This window comes from Lynx canadensis, chromosome A1, assembly GCF_007474595.2.
Source record: "Lynx canadensis isolate LIC74 chromosome A1, mLynCan4.pri.v2, whole genome shotgun sequence".
Taxonomy (NCBI): domain Eukaryota; kingdom Metazoa; phylum Chordata; class Mammalia; order Carnivora; family Felidae; genus Lynx; species Lynx canadensis.
This window is the reverse complement of record NC_044303.2, coordinates 160,486,025-160,501,043: the sequence shown is the minus strand read 5'-3', so window position 1 is coordinate 160,501,043 and position 15,019 is coordinate 160,486,025. Positions and strand designations below refer to the sequence as shown.

The 15,019-nt window shown below is 45.3% G+C and overlaps 1 protein-coding gene across 1 annotated transcript in view; it reads right to left on the bottom strand.

Annotated features, from left to right (window-relative positions):
* Positions 1-14,570, bottom strand: part of RGMB (repulsive guidance molecule BMP co-receptor b) — a 28,926-nt gene extending 14,356 nt beyond the window's left edge. The window contains exons 1-4 of the mRNA XM_030325533.1: positions 14,519-14,570; positions 13,479-13,554; positions 10,015-10,280; positions 4,271-4,779 (exon numbers count right to left, since the gene is read on the bottom strand). Coding sequence (XP_030181393.1) covers positions 4,271-4,779; positions 10,015-10,280; positions 13,479-13,483 — 780 coding nt within the window. The 5' untranslated portion in view covers positions 13,484-13,554; positions 14,519-14,570. The remainder of the gene's footprint in view (positions 1-4,270; positions 4,780-10,014; positions 10,281-13,478; positions 13,555-14,518) is intronic.
* Between the last annotated feature and the right edge of the window lie 449 nt (positions 14,571-15,019).

The window sequence follows — 15,019 nt, the reverse complement described above, 5'->3', positions numbered from 1 at the left end:
GCCACCTGGCCAACAGTCACCTGGCTTGGCCAAGATGAAGAACATACCTCTTTCCCAAATGCAAACACCTTAAGGTAAACCGCCTTCTCTCACTAAAGGAGGAAGCATGGAAAATTCTGTAGCAGTCTATAAAGGCACTTGCCGTCATCCCCAATCTCCCCTCCTACTTACAATTTTGTTTTATTGAGACTGAAGGACAGGATGACAAAGCCAGAGTGATGCACAAAGACAAGATTACGTTAAAATAAACTGAAAAATAGAGCTAAGGTATCCAAAGTACTTGTAGGAAATCATTTTAAAAAGTATTCCCATTGTTGAGGCTACTAGGAGTACATTTGTGAAATAAAGAATCTTTTCATCAAATTTACTCCAAAATTGCCTTCTGTAACCATGGCACAAAGCCTAAGTCCACTTAAACAGAGATACACAGATACACAGAGTGAAGTGAACAGGAGATGAAGGAGCTGGCAAAGAGAATGGGAAAGAGATGGTACTGAACAGAATTCTCTCCAGATGATCTGGCATATTTGTCTGGGGCCCAGGAGAGCTATGCACATGTGTCCTTTTTGGAGCCTAAATAGTGCGGCCGCCTCTTCCCCCAAAACAAAAACTGCTTTTTTTTCCCCTCCCTATTTAGCCAATTCTGCCAGTTCTAAGCCTGTCCCTCTCATCTCTCTTCTCCAGGGCCTGCAGGCCTGAAGCCGCCGCTCACAGCCAAAGGTGGGGAAGACAGCTCTGAGCTGGTGTGGATCTCAGCCAAGGCATGCAGCTGTGCCAGAAACCCCTCAAGCCCCTGGGTGGGGATAAAAAGCTAGCCCTGGCTTCCCCTTTAGCGACACACACACCTACCTGGCAAGGTAGCGACCGCACAAGACTCCTGTGAAGAGAGGGAGACGGGCTGGTGGAGGGCCTAACAAGAGTGGCCTGGAGGAGGCATATCTGTGCCCATCATGATCAACTGGAAAACCACCCTAAGTTTCCCAGGGAAGGAGGACAGAAAGTAGATGACGGTGGATGAGGCCACATTGTTGAGTACTGCAAGTCTAGCTGCCCTAAACTCGATGCTTGCTATGTGGACAAAGAAAAAGGCTTAGCTAATAAATGATCCCTTGAATAGAGAGGACTTCACTTTCATTGCGTTTAGATTTTTTCCCCCTACATTTTTTCTTTCTGTGAGGATGGAAAGGTACTAAGGGGCAGGTAGAGATCACAAAGATGACTACAAGATGGCTTGCTCAAGAAGCCAGGTTCCCAGGACTGAGGAAATTATCTCTAGGCCCTCACTGAGCATAACGCTGGGGTCAGTGCTTCAGTTCATAGCTGAAGACAGTGAAATGAATGAGTGCTTACATACAACAATTTCAGCAGCACAGTTGGCTAGCCTCTACCATAGCATTGGTCAGCTGTTAAATCTAGTGACACTGAGCACATACGTCATTAAAAATGCTTGACCCCAAGGATGATACAGTAACTCCAATGTGCAGTGCTAAGTTATTAAGGAGCTGGTCTATGTACCTCTTTCAGGTCTCAGTAAAGCTGAGACTCATGCAAAAAAATCTTCTGAAAGATTTTTTAAGAAAGTATTACAGTAGACATCAGGAAAAAAAAAAATCAGATCTTTTTTGGAACTTATTTCCTACGTTCTTTTTGCTTCAGAGCATTTTTATTTTTATTACCATCATTTTTTCGTGCTTAAAAATTTTTAAAGGTTTTATTTTGGCCCTGGGTAGGTAAAAGGAAATTGTGCTGCAAAATTTTAGGCCCTTAGTTGTGTTTCACCAGCACAGATCATATCAGCATTGAGACAGGTCTTTGGCAGTAACCTTCCAGATATTTTGGGGGGCTTTGCAGAGAGTTGAAAAAAGTAGAAGGGAAACAAAACAAAACAACACAACACAACTACCAGAGGTCGCAAAGCCATGGAGTCATCTGCTGCTGAAAAGCATGGTCACCAGATGTGGGGAACTACTTTCCAGCAGTGCACTTAAAGACCACGCGTTCTCATTGTCTGCTTGAATTTAAGTCAGAGGACGGTTTTTCTCCCACATCCTTTTTGGAATGGGTGAAACTTCTGATCATTACAAAACTGAGGGAGAAAGCAAAGTTGTACTTTTTATTTATTTGCTAAAAACTATGACAGATTCAATCACAACTGAAATGGAATGACCTAAAATACTTCAGTGTCAATTGTTCTATTTATGTAATATTAATACTCATAACAAAATTCACTGTCCCCAAATATTTCACCACAATCAGTAAAAAGTATAGAATTTTGAAAGGCTAAGTAACAAGTAGACGTGACATGTGATTGGATGCAAGGCATGGAAAATTAAATTTAGGGCTTGTGAAAAGAACCAATATTTTCTTGTGCACAAAGCACTTACTAATCTCAAAGGTATTGTGAAGGCCCTCTAAACCCTCAATTGTCTACACGATCAATGATGACTCTCTCCATTCCCAGTGGAACTGCCTTCTTGAATCTTTAGTCTCATATTTTCCCAAAGACTATCCCCAGGTTTTATGCACTATGACTCTGCAGCAATGATGGATTTTTGGCCATGATTTGTGTTATAAGTTCATAATTGTGTACCTGTCTACCATAACTTACAGCTGATACTTATTTTAATATATAGACAAGAAAAATTATTTGCATGCTTATAAAAACCAGAGGACGGGGCGCCTGGGTGGCGCAGTCGGTTAAGCGTCAGACTTCAGCCAGGTCACGATCTCATGGTCCGTGAGTTCGAGCCCCGTGTCAGGCTCTGGGCTGATGGCTCAGAGCCTGGAGCCTGTTTCCGATTCTGTGTCTCCCTCTCTCTCTGCCCCTCCCCCGTTCATGCTCTGTCTCTCTCTGTCCCAAAAATAAATAAAAAACGTTGAAAAAAAAAATTAAAAAAATAATAAAAAAAAAAAAAAAAAACAAAAACCAGAGGAGGTAAAGTTTACTTGAGATGCAGGATTTGGAAAGGCAAGCCTGGGCTTTTATTGGGAGTTAAAGCATAAACATTTTTGAGTCCACCTAAAATGTCTGGACTAATGTAACAGACTTCTTTGTTCAGAGCAATGACTTCTAATCTTAGATTTGTGACACCCCTGGGTGTCTCCAGCTATCTCTGGAGGGGTTGTAAAATTACCTCCACAAAATGCCAAGTAAAATCATTTAAATTCACTTAAAAATATGCCACACATGTTTAGAGGCAAGGGAGGGTGTCCTGGAATCAAAAGAGCCGTCATAACTATTACAAAAGCTTTATCCTTGTCAACTATCTTTCAGTCCAAACCAACTGATGAACAGATAAAGGAAAATGAACAAGATGAGATAGCCTGTATGTGTGATTTTGTAGTTGGGAGAGACAGGGAAGGAGCTGGTTATTTGGGACAGTCTTTTTTTCTGGAAAACCTTTTTTGACCTCTGTATTTACTTACTAATGCCTGAATTAGCACTGACTGCCAACTGGGAATCCAGTTCATAGCCCTTCACCTAGTTGCACTGACAGTGGTGCCTTAAAGTTGGTTCAAATGATCTCTATTTGGCATTAGCTTCTTTAACGCAAGTACACACACACACACACACACACACACACACACACAAATGCAGACAAGGGCAGCTACGCAGGGTAAGCTTAACTTGTCAGTTTTCCCCTCAGCTTAATTAAAATGTTATCCTGAGATTACAACAGGGATTATACATCACTGCTCCACAATAGCCAATTCTAAAATTCCTTGGTCACGGCAACATTAATAACTAAAACACAATTGTGGCTTTGCCACTGGGAAGCTGGCTTATAGCCATTACATTTTACTATAGCTTCCAAATTTCCAATAAAATATGTTTCCCGATGGGTTATTGCCCCAGGTTTGATAGCTTTCTTTACTTGGAACACCCACTTGGTCACCTGATAAATAGGAACGTGGATTTCTTCAACAAGAGTCACACTCAAAAGACTTCACAGAAAAAAAAAAAAAGTATACATTTTCCCATTAAACAGGCCTGCCTTTTCCATAAAGAACTCAACTTCGGTGTTTTTTGTTTTTGTTTTGTTTTTTGCATATCACTGCTTAGTTGTACTAAGACCCACATTTTACATAAGCCTAGAATTCCAGAGAAATTCTTTACTAAATGATTTTCATTTAATCTTTCATTCACCCTGTTAACTGCATGCCAAGAACAAGAAAAAGTTCCTTTTAAACTGTCTTTTGTACCATACTTCAAAAATTGTCTGAAGAATCAAACATCTGCAAGTTATAAGAAAGAAAAAAGTATACTCGCCTTATTTGTAGCAGTAGCACTGGATCCAGGGACCACGGGCACATTCGTCACTTGAACTGAAAGATAATTATTATCTATGAGTGGCCAGGCTCCTTCCACTTTGCATGTCTGAAAGTGATCCTTGAAAGTTCTAAGGTGAGGATCTCCGAACAAGCCGCAAAAAAGGTAACTGGGAGGGCTCAGGTCCCCTCCCCTGTGTTCTCTGGCTCCTGCATGGCTGTGATAGTTACAAGGGTCATGGGTCACTTCGGGGTTGGTAGAGGATGTGGGTCCATCCTTAGAACAATTCCTCTGGCTCATGAGGTCACTGATACCCAACACAGCAGAATGGTACACCAGGTTACCACGGCAGGCTTTTGAAGTTCGCTGGGTGCAGCCAGCATAGGCACGCAGGGCCTTGCAAAACTCAGAGTCAAAGCCGTCAATGGCAGAGTTCAGGTGTGAAGTGAGGGACACAAAGTCCGTGGTACATTTCTGGATTCGACATTGGGCCGGCTGTTGGCAGTCACCTATGAGAAAAAAGATAACACCAAACGTTTTTTAAACGCTTCATAACTTCCTGAGCTACATGAGAAAATGACACTGTCCTTTGGGAACAGTTTGTTTTATTCCATACACTCCTATTTTAAGAAAGCCTTCAGAACTAGGGTTGCATTGTGCTTCTTTTTCCCTCACAAATTAAGCCACTGGGAGAAAAACTGCACGCAATCAGTTACCTTAAAACTTTACATCATGAACCACTATGAGGGAACAGGAGTCTGAGCCCAGTATTCTCATGTTAAAATTAAACGGAGTATTTGATCACTTTGCTATTGTTTATAGATTTTGAGAAAGATTCCTCTGCTCTAAGGCCAAGTTAAAGATGTGAACTTTGTTTTGATTTTGCTAAGTGTATAACTCATTTGCTTTGGAAAGCACAAAACCATGATTAAGGTTCCACACCTTAGGTAGGGATCCCTAAATTTATAGCATTAGTTAAAACACCTTTACTTGATTCTAGTACAGCTATAGGGTAAGAATATCAAGAGAAAATCCAGGTACTAAGTTATTCTGCATTTCCTTAAGGATGTTTATTGACAAACCGTATATAAACCTACAATCTCCTGGATGCTACAACGTGTAAATGTTCTCTTAAAAAAATAAAGTCAAGGGGCACCAGAGTGAGTCAGTTGAGCATTCGACTTTGGCTCAGGTCATGATCTCACGGTCAGGGAGTTCTAGCCCCTGAGTTTGAGCCCTGCATCGGGCTCTGTGCTGGCAGCTCAGAGCCTGGAGCCTGCTTTGGATTCTGTGTCTCCCTTTCTTCTCTGCTCCTCCCCCACTTGTGCTCTCTCAAAAATGAATAAATGTTTAAATAAATAAATAAATAAATAAATAAATAAATAAATAAATAAAGTTGATCGTTTAACCAAGCTGCAGATTTACTTCTCCCTTAACACCCGTCACCATTGGATCCCAGATCCCAAGCAGCTCATCAGGAAAGGTACACTGAATCAAAAAGGACACCACACTGAAATCATGCTGCACAGGCAGATGACTGCACCAACTGTGTTTTATCAGAACCAAGGGAACATAGCACACAGAATTCTTAGAACATATATAAATGACTTTTTTCCTTAGGTCGACAGTTCCAATATACCTAATGATTTAAGCAAAGTTACAATGAAGTAATGAAAAACCACCTACTAGTGCCCTACTATTTCACAGTTTTCAAATGATGTTTTGCCACTAGCTTCTCATATAAAAGCATAAAAATATGTAAGAATTGCCAATACTAGGTCAGTTGTATGTGCCAAACAGTTTAATATTCTGGTCCTTAAAGTGGGAACTCTAGAATTACTGAAAAGGAAAGTACTTTTCTTAATCATCCACCTCAAGTTTTAGAGAAACTAAGACATATTTTGTGTTACTTCCACATTCTTTTTAGGTCGTTGCACTGGAGGAAGTTTCAATCCTTTCAAGTCTTAGGTACCTCAGCTGAGAAATGAGGAGACTGTTCTAAAAAGAACTTCATGATCTTTTACAGGCATAAAATATTTTACAATTCCTATTCTAGATGTGGGGGGGGGGGAAAAGAGTATCACTAAGTATATAATTATTTTAAGACATGGACACAAACTTCAGGATACTATCAAGATTTAGGATTTCATCTGATGAAGACTTAAAACTAACCCTAGTAACATTCCAGAAAGATACTTTAATCTTTTCAGTATTAAAGTACTTTTAAGCCTGAATGAAACAGCCTGTAATCTGTTTCTAGCTTGAATTCAGCAGAAAAGACTGCAAGATGACAACCTCTCAAGCCACCTCCCCACCGTTTTTAAATTTCAAAGACCAAGAAGAGAAAAGTGTAGTCTAGATAGGGCATTTACTTTAACCTGAATTAAAAACAAAACAAAACAAAACAGTATTTTAATACTTTGGAGCTATGGACTTACAGCTATCACTAAATCACACTCAAAAAAAAAAAATCACAAGCACACCTTCATGTGTTTGGCATATTTCATGTTTACTCATTCCAGAGTTGATAAAAAGCAGCTCCTGTATTTATACATTTCCTCTCTCCAAAGTAGATCAAGTCAAGTCATTTTCAACTGTTTTTACTCAAAAAAACCCAATCAACCCCAAAAGCATTAAAGCCATTTTACAGTTAGGAAGTTCAGGACAAAGGGAAACTACAGGCCTTGTCCTGGCTGGATCACAAATGGGTAGAGCAAAGCCCAGGGCGCAATGCCTTTCCTCAAATCCCGTTTTCCTTCCTCATATCACATCTCCTCCACATTCCTGAGTCTCACACAACAGTAGCTGATGGCTTAAAGACTTAAGCAACTATTGTATCAATTATGTTTTTCTTTTTAAAATCAGAGTCATAGCAAGCAGAAAGCAAGTAAATGAAAGCTGGACCAAGATCACTCAATAATGAAGAGCTCCTGGACTACAATGTAAATGACAGCACAAGAACTTTCCGCTAAACTTCCAGTGCCTATTTGTTCTTTTTATGGTCTATAAAATCTATCCGAGCATACATTTACTTATAATTATTTCAAATAGTCATAAAATATTCCAAACTAAGAGCATGAAATGCAAATGCAACTGTTCAGAAAAGAATTTAGATTCCCACCTCCTTCCTTCCTCCCCCAGGCCGCCCACCCCCCCCCCCACTCCTTCCCTTTTTTATAGCAGGCAGGTGCTGATTCTTTTGAGAAATGACACATAAAACAGAACTCCTTGGGTTCTTTTGTTTGGGATGAGGTTTCTAACAGCCTTTCAAATAGAGATGATGGGAAAGAGGAGGGCTAACTAGAGAGTGCATCTGGGTCAGCAGTTTCAGCCCCACTGCAGGCTCCCGTATAATGACTAATTTGCAGCATACACCCAGAAATATCCAGGCTTCATGAATTTATAATGACAGTGCACACTTTGCCTGTTATAGGAGGTAAAGTAAGCTTCCTGTCAAAATGCCAAGAAAATGCAGAGCAGAAACAATCTCAAGGATGTAGCCAACAAGGCCATGAAGTGTATGAGTAAGCAAGTAACTCCCATATTGGATCTCCATTCAGGAATTGTAGAGATTTGCTAAAAGTGGGGAATGGGGGGGAGGTAGGGAGCAAAGTATAAAAGTTCTTTTTTCATTTCCTAAGGGCAGAAATCAAAACCTGCAGTTACAGATCTCTTCATTTTTGGAGTCAGGTCATCTATGATTGGTGTGGTACTATTTTCATTCCAGTTAATGAAAGTGCTAAAGGATTTGTGGGTCTAAAGCTCTGGTTAATGATTCAAAGACTTCACCATTCAAGACCCATTTCCTTGATGCCAGGACTGCACGTGTGAACTTGCCACACAATCACCAGTTTATAATAAAAGAAATAAGATATGCTGAAGCTGAATTAAGTAAAATGCAGGGACATATGGGGTGCTGTGGCAAATTATATGGATCCAGGCATAAAACATATGGTAGCCCATCTGCAAAGAGCACTCGGCTAGGCTCCCTTCTCTGAGAAACAATCCTTGTATGATCAAGAGAAAAATGCTTCAAAGCTATCTTTCAAAAGAAGCCCTTTCTTCGATAACCAAATTAATCACCCAACCCCAACAAGTTGTCCAGAGATATCACTCACCACAGAAACTCTAGGTAGAATATAACAGTGACTTTAAGTGAGGGCACATTAAGATACTGAGAGGAGAACAACTTCTTAGGGCTTTCATTATTGGCCAGAAAAATCTTCAAGGACCACATTCCAGTTCTGTAATAGAACTCTCTGGCAACTAAGGGAAACAATATTCCAAGCAGTCAAGAGGGACACACAGTCCTACCCAGTACTTCAATTTCCATTTCAAGAAACCTACACTTTGACATTATGAACATATATTCTTCACACAAAACACTTATGAATGTAACTTTTGACACATCATGAAAATTTTCTTGGAACCATAAGCAGATTGACATTATTTTCTAAGGTTCTAAAGTCAGTCATTTAAAGCCTTAATCATTGTAAAACTTACTATTACACTCTATGTTTCCCCAAGTGAGTGTTAAAATGCAGCTGTTCCATCACAATGCAAAGTTACCAAAAGTAAATTAAGTCTCCTCAAATGCCACATTTTTTTTTCCATTACTTAAAAGACCTCCCAGATTTTTAGAAAGGCTGGTATGACTTAATAAATAAATACTACTCCACACAGTTGGGTGGCATTACAGTTCACGATTCTCCAGATCACAGCGTTGAGACTGCTGTCATAAAATACAGGACAAAAAGATCTCAAAGGAAAACTTATCTAATGCTCTAGTTCTCAAATTAAGAGAATTTAGCTTCAATTTGGCACTAAAGAAATTTTTTAGACAAACTCCTAGACGTAGCACTTATTTATAAAGAGCATCCTAGATACCCCCTCCCTTGAGATACAAACGACATAACACTGTATTAGTGAAACTTATGTCACAACAAAAATAACTATCACCTGCTAGAAGGCTCATCTGTAGGTCTACCTGGCTAAGGACAGAGAACTCACTCCGCTTCCACAGGGGAAGCGCCGACCTCCAGAAAGCAGGGAGATGTGTCAACCCCTCCGGGAACCCGAAAACACGCGGCTTAACCACAAAGCACCAGTTTTTCCACAGAGGTTGAAAGCTGAACTAAAAGCAGTTTTGGCAAATACGAAGAAATCCCTGTTTAAAGACGTTTAAGTTACTTCGAGATTAACCCCCCCAGGTTTTCAAATTCCGGTGAAAATCTTTACATCTGGTGCAATTTCTTCCCCTCGTCGCCACCCCCAACTCCAGAGAAGCAGCACAAGGCTCCTTGTCTCGCTTCGAAGGGGGCGGCGGCGGTGGAAACCTGATCCCAGCCTGACTTTCAGTAAACACCAATGCAGCGAGCAATAAAGCATCCGGAACGTTTGTCTCGGGGGCGCAGCCCCCACCGCCCCCGCCCGCTAAATCTTCGATAAGCGACTGCTGGGAAGATTTATCAACGGTCCGAGCCGAAGGCGGGGAAACGCGAGAGGGAGGGGGAGGGGGAGGGGGCCTCTCCTCTGCGCCCTGGGCGCGCCGCACGACCTGCGGGTGCGTTCCTGCCGCTGCGCCGTGAGCCCGGCAGAGGTGCAGGGCTGGAGCCCATGAGGCCTCTACCGTCTCACCACGCCACGCCGCCCTTCTGCCCCAACGTGTGCCTTCGGGAGCCGGAGTGTTTGGGAACAAAGCACTTGGACCTGCAGCTGGTTACCCTCGCGCGCGCGCCTCATACCTGCGTGGAGCAGCCCGAGGCTGAGCAGCAGCAGCAACAGCAACGCCAGGGGCGGCGGGCAGAGCTGGGGGCGGTGGCGCTGCTCAGCCCTGGCGGCAGCGGCGGAGGCGGCGGCGGCGGCGCAGGAAGGTGCTGCTCTCAAGCCCATGCCCGTCCATGCAGGTCTCGTGGGCTCCGGCGAGGGCGGCGGCACGGGCGCCGTGGCGGGTTCGGGGCCGTGGCTGCGGCATGGACCGGGGGACGTGCCTCGCTTTCTCTTTTTCCTCCTTCAGGCCCGCGTCGGATACGGGCCGCCGCCACCGCCGCAGCGAAAAGCGCGCCGCGGGCGGAGCGAGGCGGCGGCGGCGGCGGCAACGGGGCGCAGCGGCATCGCGGCGGCAGGCGGGGCAGAGGGGGCGGGAGAAAAGACACAAAGACGGTGAGCTTAGTGCCGAGCCCGGCCCCCAAAGCGCGGGCGCCCTGGTCCCGGCCAGCGTGGGTTCAGCGGGCGTGGACCCACTAGAGGCGCGCCCAGCCCTAGCGAGCAGCCGCCTGCAGCCCGGATATCTCTGTGCCACGACCCCGCGGTCAATCAATCTCAGCCTTGCACTGCCGCCCCGCCCTCCTCACGCACGCCAATCCGCGTCGTCTCCACCCGCGACCTAGCCCCTCCCTCTCACCCCATTGGCTGCAAGCGCTGGTCCACTGGGCTCAGCTGGCCACTCGCAGGGGACAAAGCGCCCGCCCCTGCTCCTGCTCCCACCCTCAGATTGCTCATTGTAATTTGAGTTCCGCGTCCGCCTGTTGAGAGTCCTGTCCGTCGCGCCCGGGCCCAACCTCCTTCGCGCTCCCTCCTCTTCTATTCCCTTCACCCCTTTCCTCCTGTCCTACAGAAATTGGCAACGGCTACTCCCTCTTGCCGGCGTTACAAAGGAAGCGGCCTTTGACTTTCCTTTTAATTAATGTGATTGGGTTCGGCTTCCCTTTAAGGTGTTGTGTGCGTATGTGTTTTAAGTCACCCCCACTCTGTCACTCCCGCTCCAGCTCCTGCTCCTGAGAGGAAGTGGGCGCTTTTACCAGGCGCCTGGCGGCAGGTCTCTTCGCAGCCAATCACCTCTGCGGAACCGTGTTCCGAGCCCTTTCCGGACGTTTGGAAAACTAGCACCCCACCGCGTTGGAAATCCGATTGTAACTTGCGGTCCGGAACAGATCGGATGGGCTGGGAAGGTACCCACCAGCTCCCGGTGGAATTCGCTAGCAGCTGTTCGAGGCTCTGGCGTTATTGTTCCTCTGACATTTCCCTTCCTGAAAGCAGCGGGGAGGAGTCTGAGAGTGGGCGAACTTCAACGTGTTCTGTTACAGTGTAATTAGATTAATGAGGATAGTGAGTTTTTAATGCAGTGTAGAGTAATTATGCCATCATTTCTTGTTGCTCGGTGGCTTTTCCACAAAATTTCGTGGTCTTAGTATATTAATTTAATGGCAGATCGGTTTCTACTTTTGCCACTTGGATGGATCCAAAAATGAGGAAGAAACCCCAACTGTGTGCCACAAAAGAGGTTGTTAAGTGGAGACACAGGAAAGCATGTTGTGAGGTTGATGATAGGTTCCAATCTGTTATCAGTAGGTGTGAAGTGGTATCTAATCTAAAAGATGGCTTCAAAGGCTCGGAGTTACTTCGACTGCCCTTGCCTTTGCCTTTCCTCCAAAGGGCTCAGGGCTGCCATTTTAAATTCACTTATAGTCAAATTGTAGCTTGCAATTCTACCCGCTCGCTACTCATAATCTCTAATTGGTAATTTCGTATCAACCACGGACACGTTAATATTCCACATGTTACAATGTGCTAATCAATGGACTAGGATAATTGAGGGCAAACCTTATATCACTCCGGCTTACTCATTAGACACATTATGAACTGTACGAACCACTAGGTCCCTAAAGAAGAATGCCTATCTATTTTTACTGTAACTTTTCATTACTTACTTATTACATACTATGATGACTCAAGTGGTAAACACACCTTTCACTGCCCAAGATATAATCCAAGCCTTGTGTATATCCATAATATGCTTAATAATAGCTTCAGAGTGGCCTGGAGAAATGACTTTTTTTGCAGGAGGAGTTATCTGATACGATTTTTAGATAATATTATGGAGTAAATACTATGGGACTAAAAATTTACTCCCTTGCAATTACTACATAAATCAAAGAACTAAAGTTAATGAAATACTGGTCAACATCTTTTTTTTTTTTTTTTAAAGTAATCAAATGTGAACAGCTTTGCAAAGTATGTTGCCAACAAAGACTACTAACAGTAAGATGGTTCTTTTTCCTTAACCCAAGATTTAATTTGACCCTTATGAAAAAAGCATGGCAATTTATTCACCATACTTCAGAACACATAACCAAAATTTAGGGATCAAATTCAGTTTAGTTGGGGTCTTTTCGCTGTCATTACTTGCTATGATTCCACCCTGCCCCCAGCCTCCACTTTCCCCACATCCATATCCTGTTCCTTAGACACACACTGCTCTAAACTATCTTATCAACAGAGGGCGTCCTCGAGTCACCACAAATTCGGCATCGGAATGGAACTGTTCTTTAGAGGGAAAACTTCATTTTTTCTAAGGTGCTTTATTGCTCATCTGTTGTAAAATTTGACAAGCTCAAGATTTATACGCCTAACAATTCATTTTTTATTACCACATAAGTGTTCAGCCGGCTAGAGTAAAATGTTAATTTTCACAATTAAACCACAAGGTGGTTCCTGTTTTCAAGACTTAAGGTCAGTTGACACACTCGCAGGGTTAATTAGGACTGGTTAGCAAGATCCCCCGAATTGGCTTGGAAAGTAAGAGCGTGGTGAATGGTCGCTTATAGCGCATCCACTCCTCCAGCTCGAATACTGCAAGTTAGGAGAATTTTAAGATTACACAAAGAAAAATCTGGTTATTCCCCCTCCCCCCCGTAAAATCAATGACTTATAAAAGTTTTACATTTTAATCAGGAAAAAAAATCGTGAAGTGACAGCTCGCACAACTCACAAACGCACCCTATTCCTTGCCATCTCTAGTCTTTCTCCCTTCATCTTTTTCAGGAAGAAAAGATGAGACCAGAACAGCACAATTAGGGGTCACAGCAAAACATCCCATGGTATGAACGTGCGAATAGATAGAATTAAAACACATGCCAGCAACATTAATGGGTTCTAAATAAGAATTACAGGTTTATTTTCCTGAACCCATACATGATGTCTTAACTATTCCCATTAATATATCTCCATTTCCATAAATCTAACATGAGGGTCTCTCTGCTTAACAGATCACCTAGGACAGAGGAGCTACCAGGGTAGCGATTTGTTCAACCCATTCTAGAGTAAAGGCCCCCTCGCTGCTCCCTAGTCCAGGGTGGACGCAAAGCTGGGGCTAAAATAGCCCTGAGTCCCACAGCCCAGCAGAAAGCAGCTAGTGGATTGTACTTACATCATTCTTAACCCTTCCGCTCCTGGAGGGGGCTTGGCGGGATCAGGGGGCCCCTGAGCTCCTGAGCACGCAGGACCTGGGTGTGAGAGAAGACCCCAGAGCCTGGCGTGAGCGCTGCGCCCCCGGAAGGAGAGGGCCCGGGGCCTGAGTGGGGCTCATCACCCGAGCATACACAACCGGCCCCCACGATCCCTGCGGGCTCTGCAGCGGATCGCACCGCTCAAAGCGGCAGGTGCAAAAAGCATTTGGTAGCCGCTTGCCAGCGCGCGGAGGTAATGCGCTTCCTGTCCATTTATCTCAGGAAACCAGCGCAGCCTTCCCTTCCAAACAAAATTAACCTCTCATTAGCCAGCCACTCACTCCGGAGAAGGCCTTAAAAGCTTTACCAGCTCGCTAATGTATTTAGGCTTTTCTTCCAGGCAAACGCAGCCGCGGTGGTGACTGTCATCATCAGCCCTGGGGGATTCCTCTGGACTCCCCTGGGAGCCAAGCGCTTACCGACCCCCAGCCTCAAGTCTGGGAAACTCTGGCCAACCTGGATCTGTTTGCGGTACTAGTAGACCCGACACGCCTGAACGGACTTCGTGCCATAAGTAGCCCAAACAAGTTCCCACTAGTTTGAAGAGCGCCCCTCCTATCAAACAGCTCTCCTATCCTCAAGAAATGGGGAAGGGTACCCGGGAAGAACTTCTACGGCCAGCTGTCCCTGGGCCATGGCGCTGACCGTCCTTTACAGCGCAAGCCCTGTCCGCAGCGGGTACGTGAAGCAGTGATTAGAGGTATGGGGCGTAGTATAAGCTAGGATCTAGCCGATTCCAGGAGTGGAAAATCAAATGTAGTTCAGGGTCTGCAAGTGGCAAAAAGAGGCCTTTTGGAGCCCTGGGGTTTTCTCACCCTGGCCCCCTGCCGGCCCTGAGGCTGGCAGATTTATACCACACAGGTGGAGCAAGACCTAAACAAAATAGTCCCGGCTGCTGCCTGCCGCTCGCCCCCCACGTCCCCCTGGCCCACCGCAAACTTCGACAAAATAAACAACTCACCACAGGCATTCCCTTGTCTGCAGCGCGACGCTTGCCAGCTGGGAAAATAAGCCGCAAGCCACGCGGCGGGGGCGCAGAGGGAGGGCAGCGCGGCGCCCGCCTCTCCCCCCCAGGTGGGGGCAGCGATACCCGGGGGCAGGAGGGAGGCTCCGCCTCGGGGGCCGCTCTCTCGCCTCCTAGACTGCGGAGTGAGCGTCCGGAGAGGGGCTGCACCCTTCCAGCCAGCGCGATCTCTCCGCCACCTAGGGGAGGGGGCGGGGAGACAAATCTCTCAATTACGTCCCGCTTTCTCCAAGCGTCTCTCCCCTCAGGTCTCAAAGAAGACCAAACCCGGGGGCCCTCACCTCACCCCCTCCGGCGTCACACCGCCCCCTGCCGGCACTACCCGGATCTTTCCAGCGCGGCTGAGGAGTGGCGGGTGGCGGCGTCCCCGAGCCCCAGCCTCCAGGTCCCGGCTCAGCTCTCGCCATTCTCACCGCCTCCTCACCCCAAGTCCCGCAC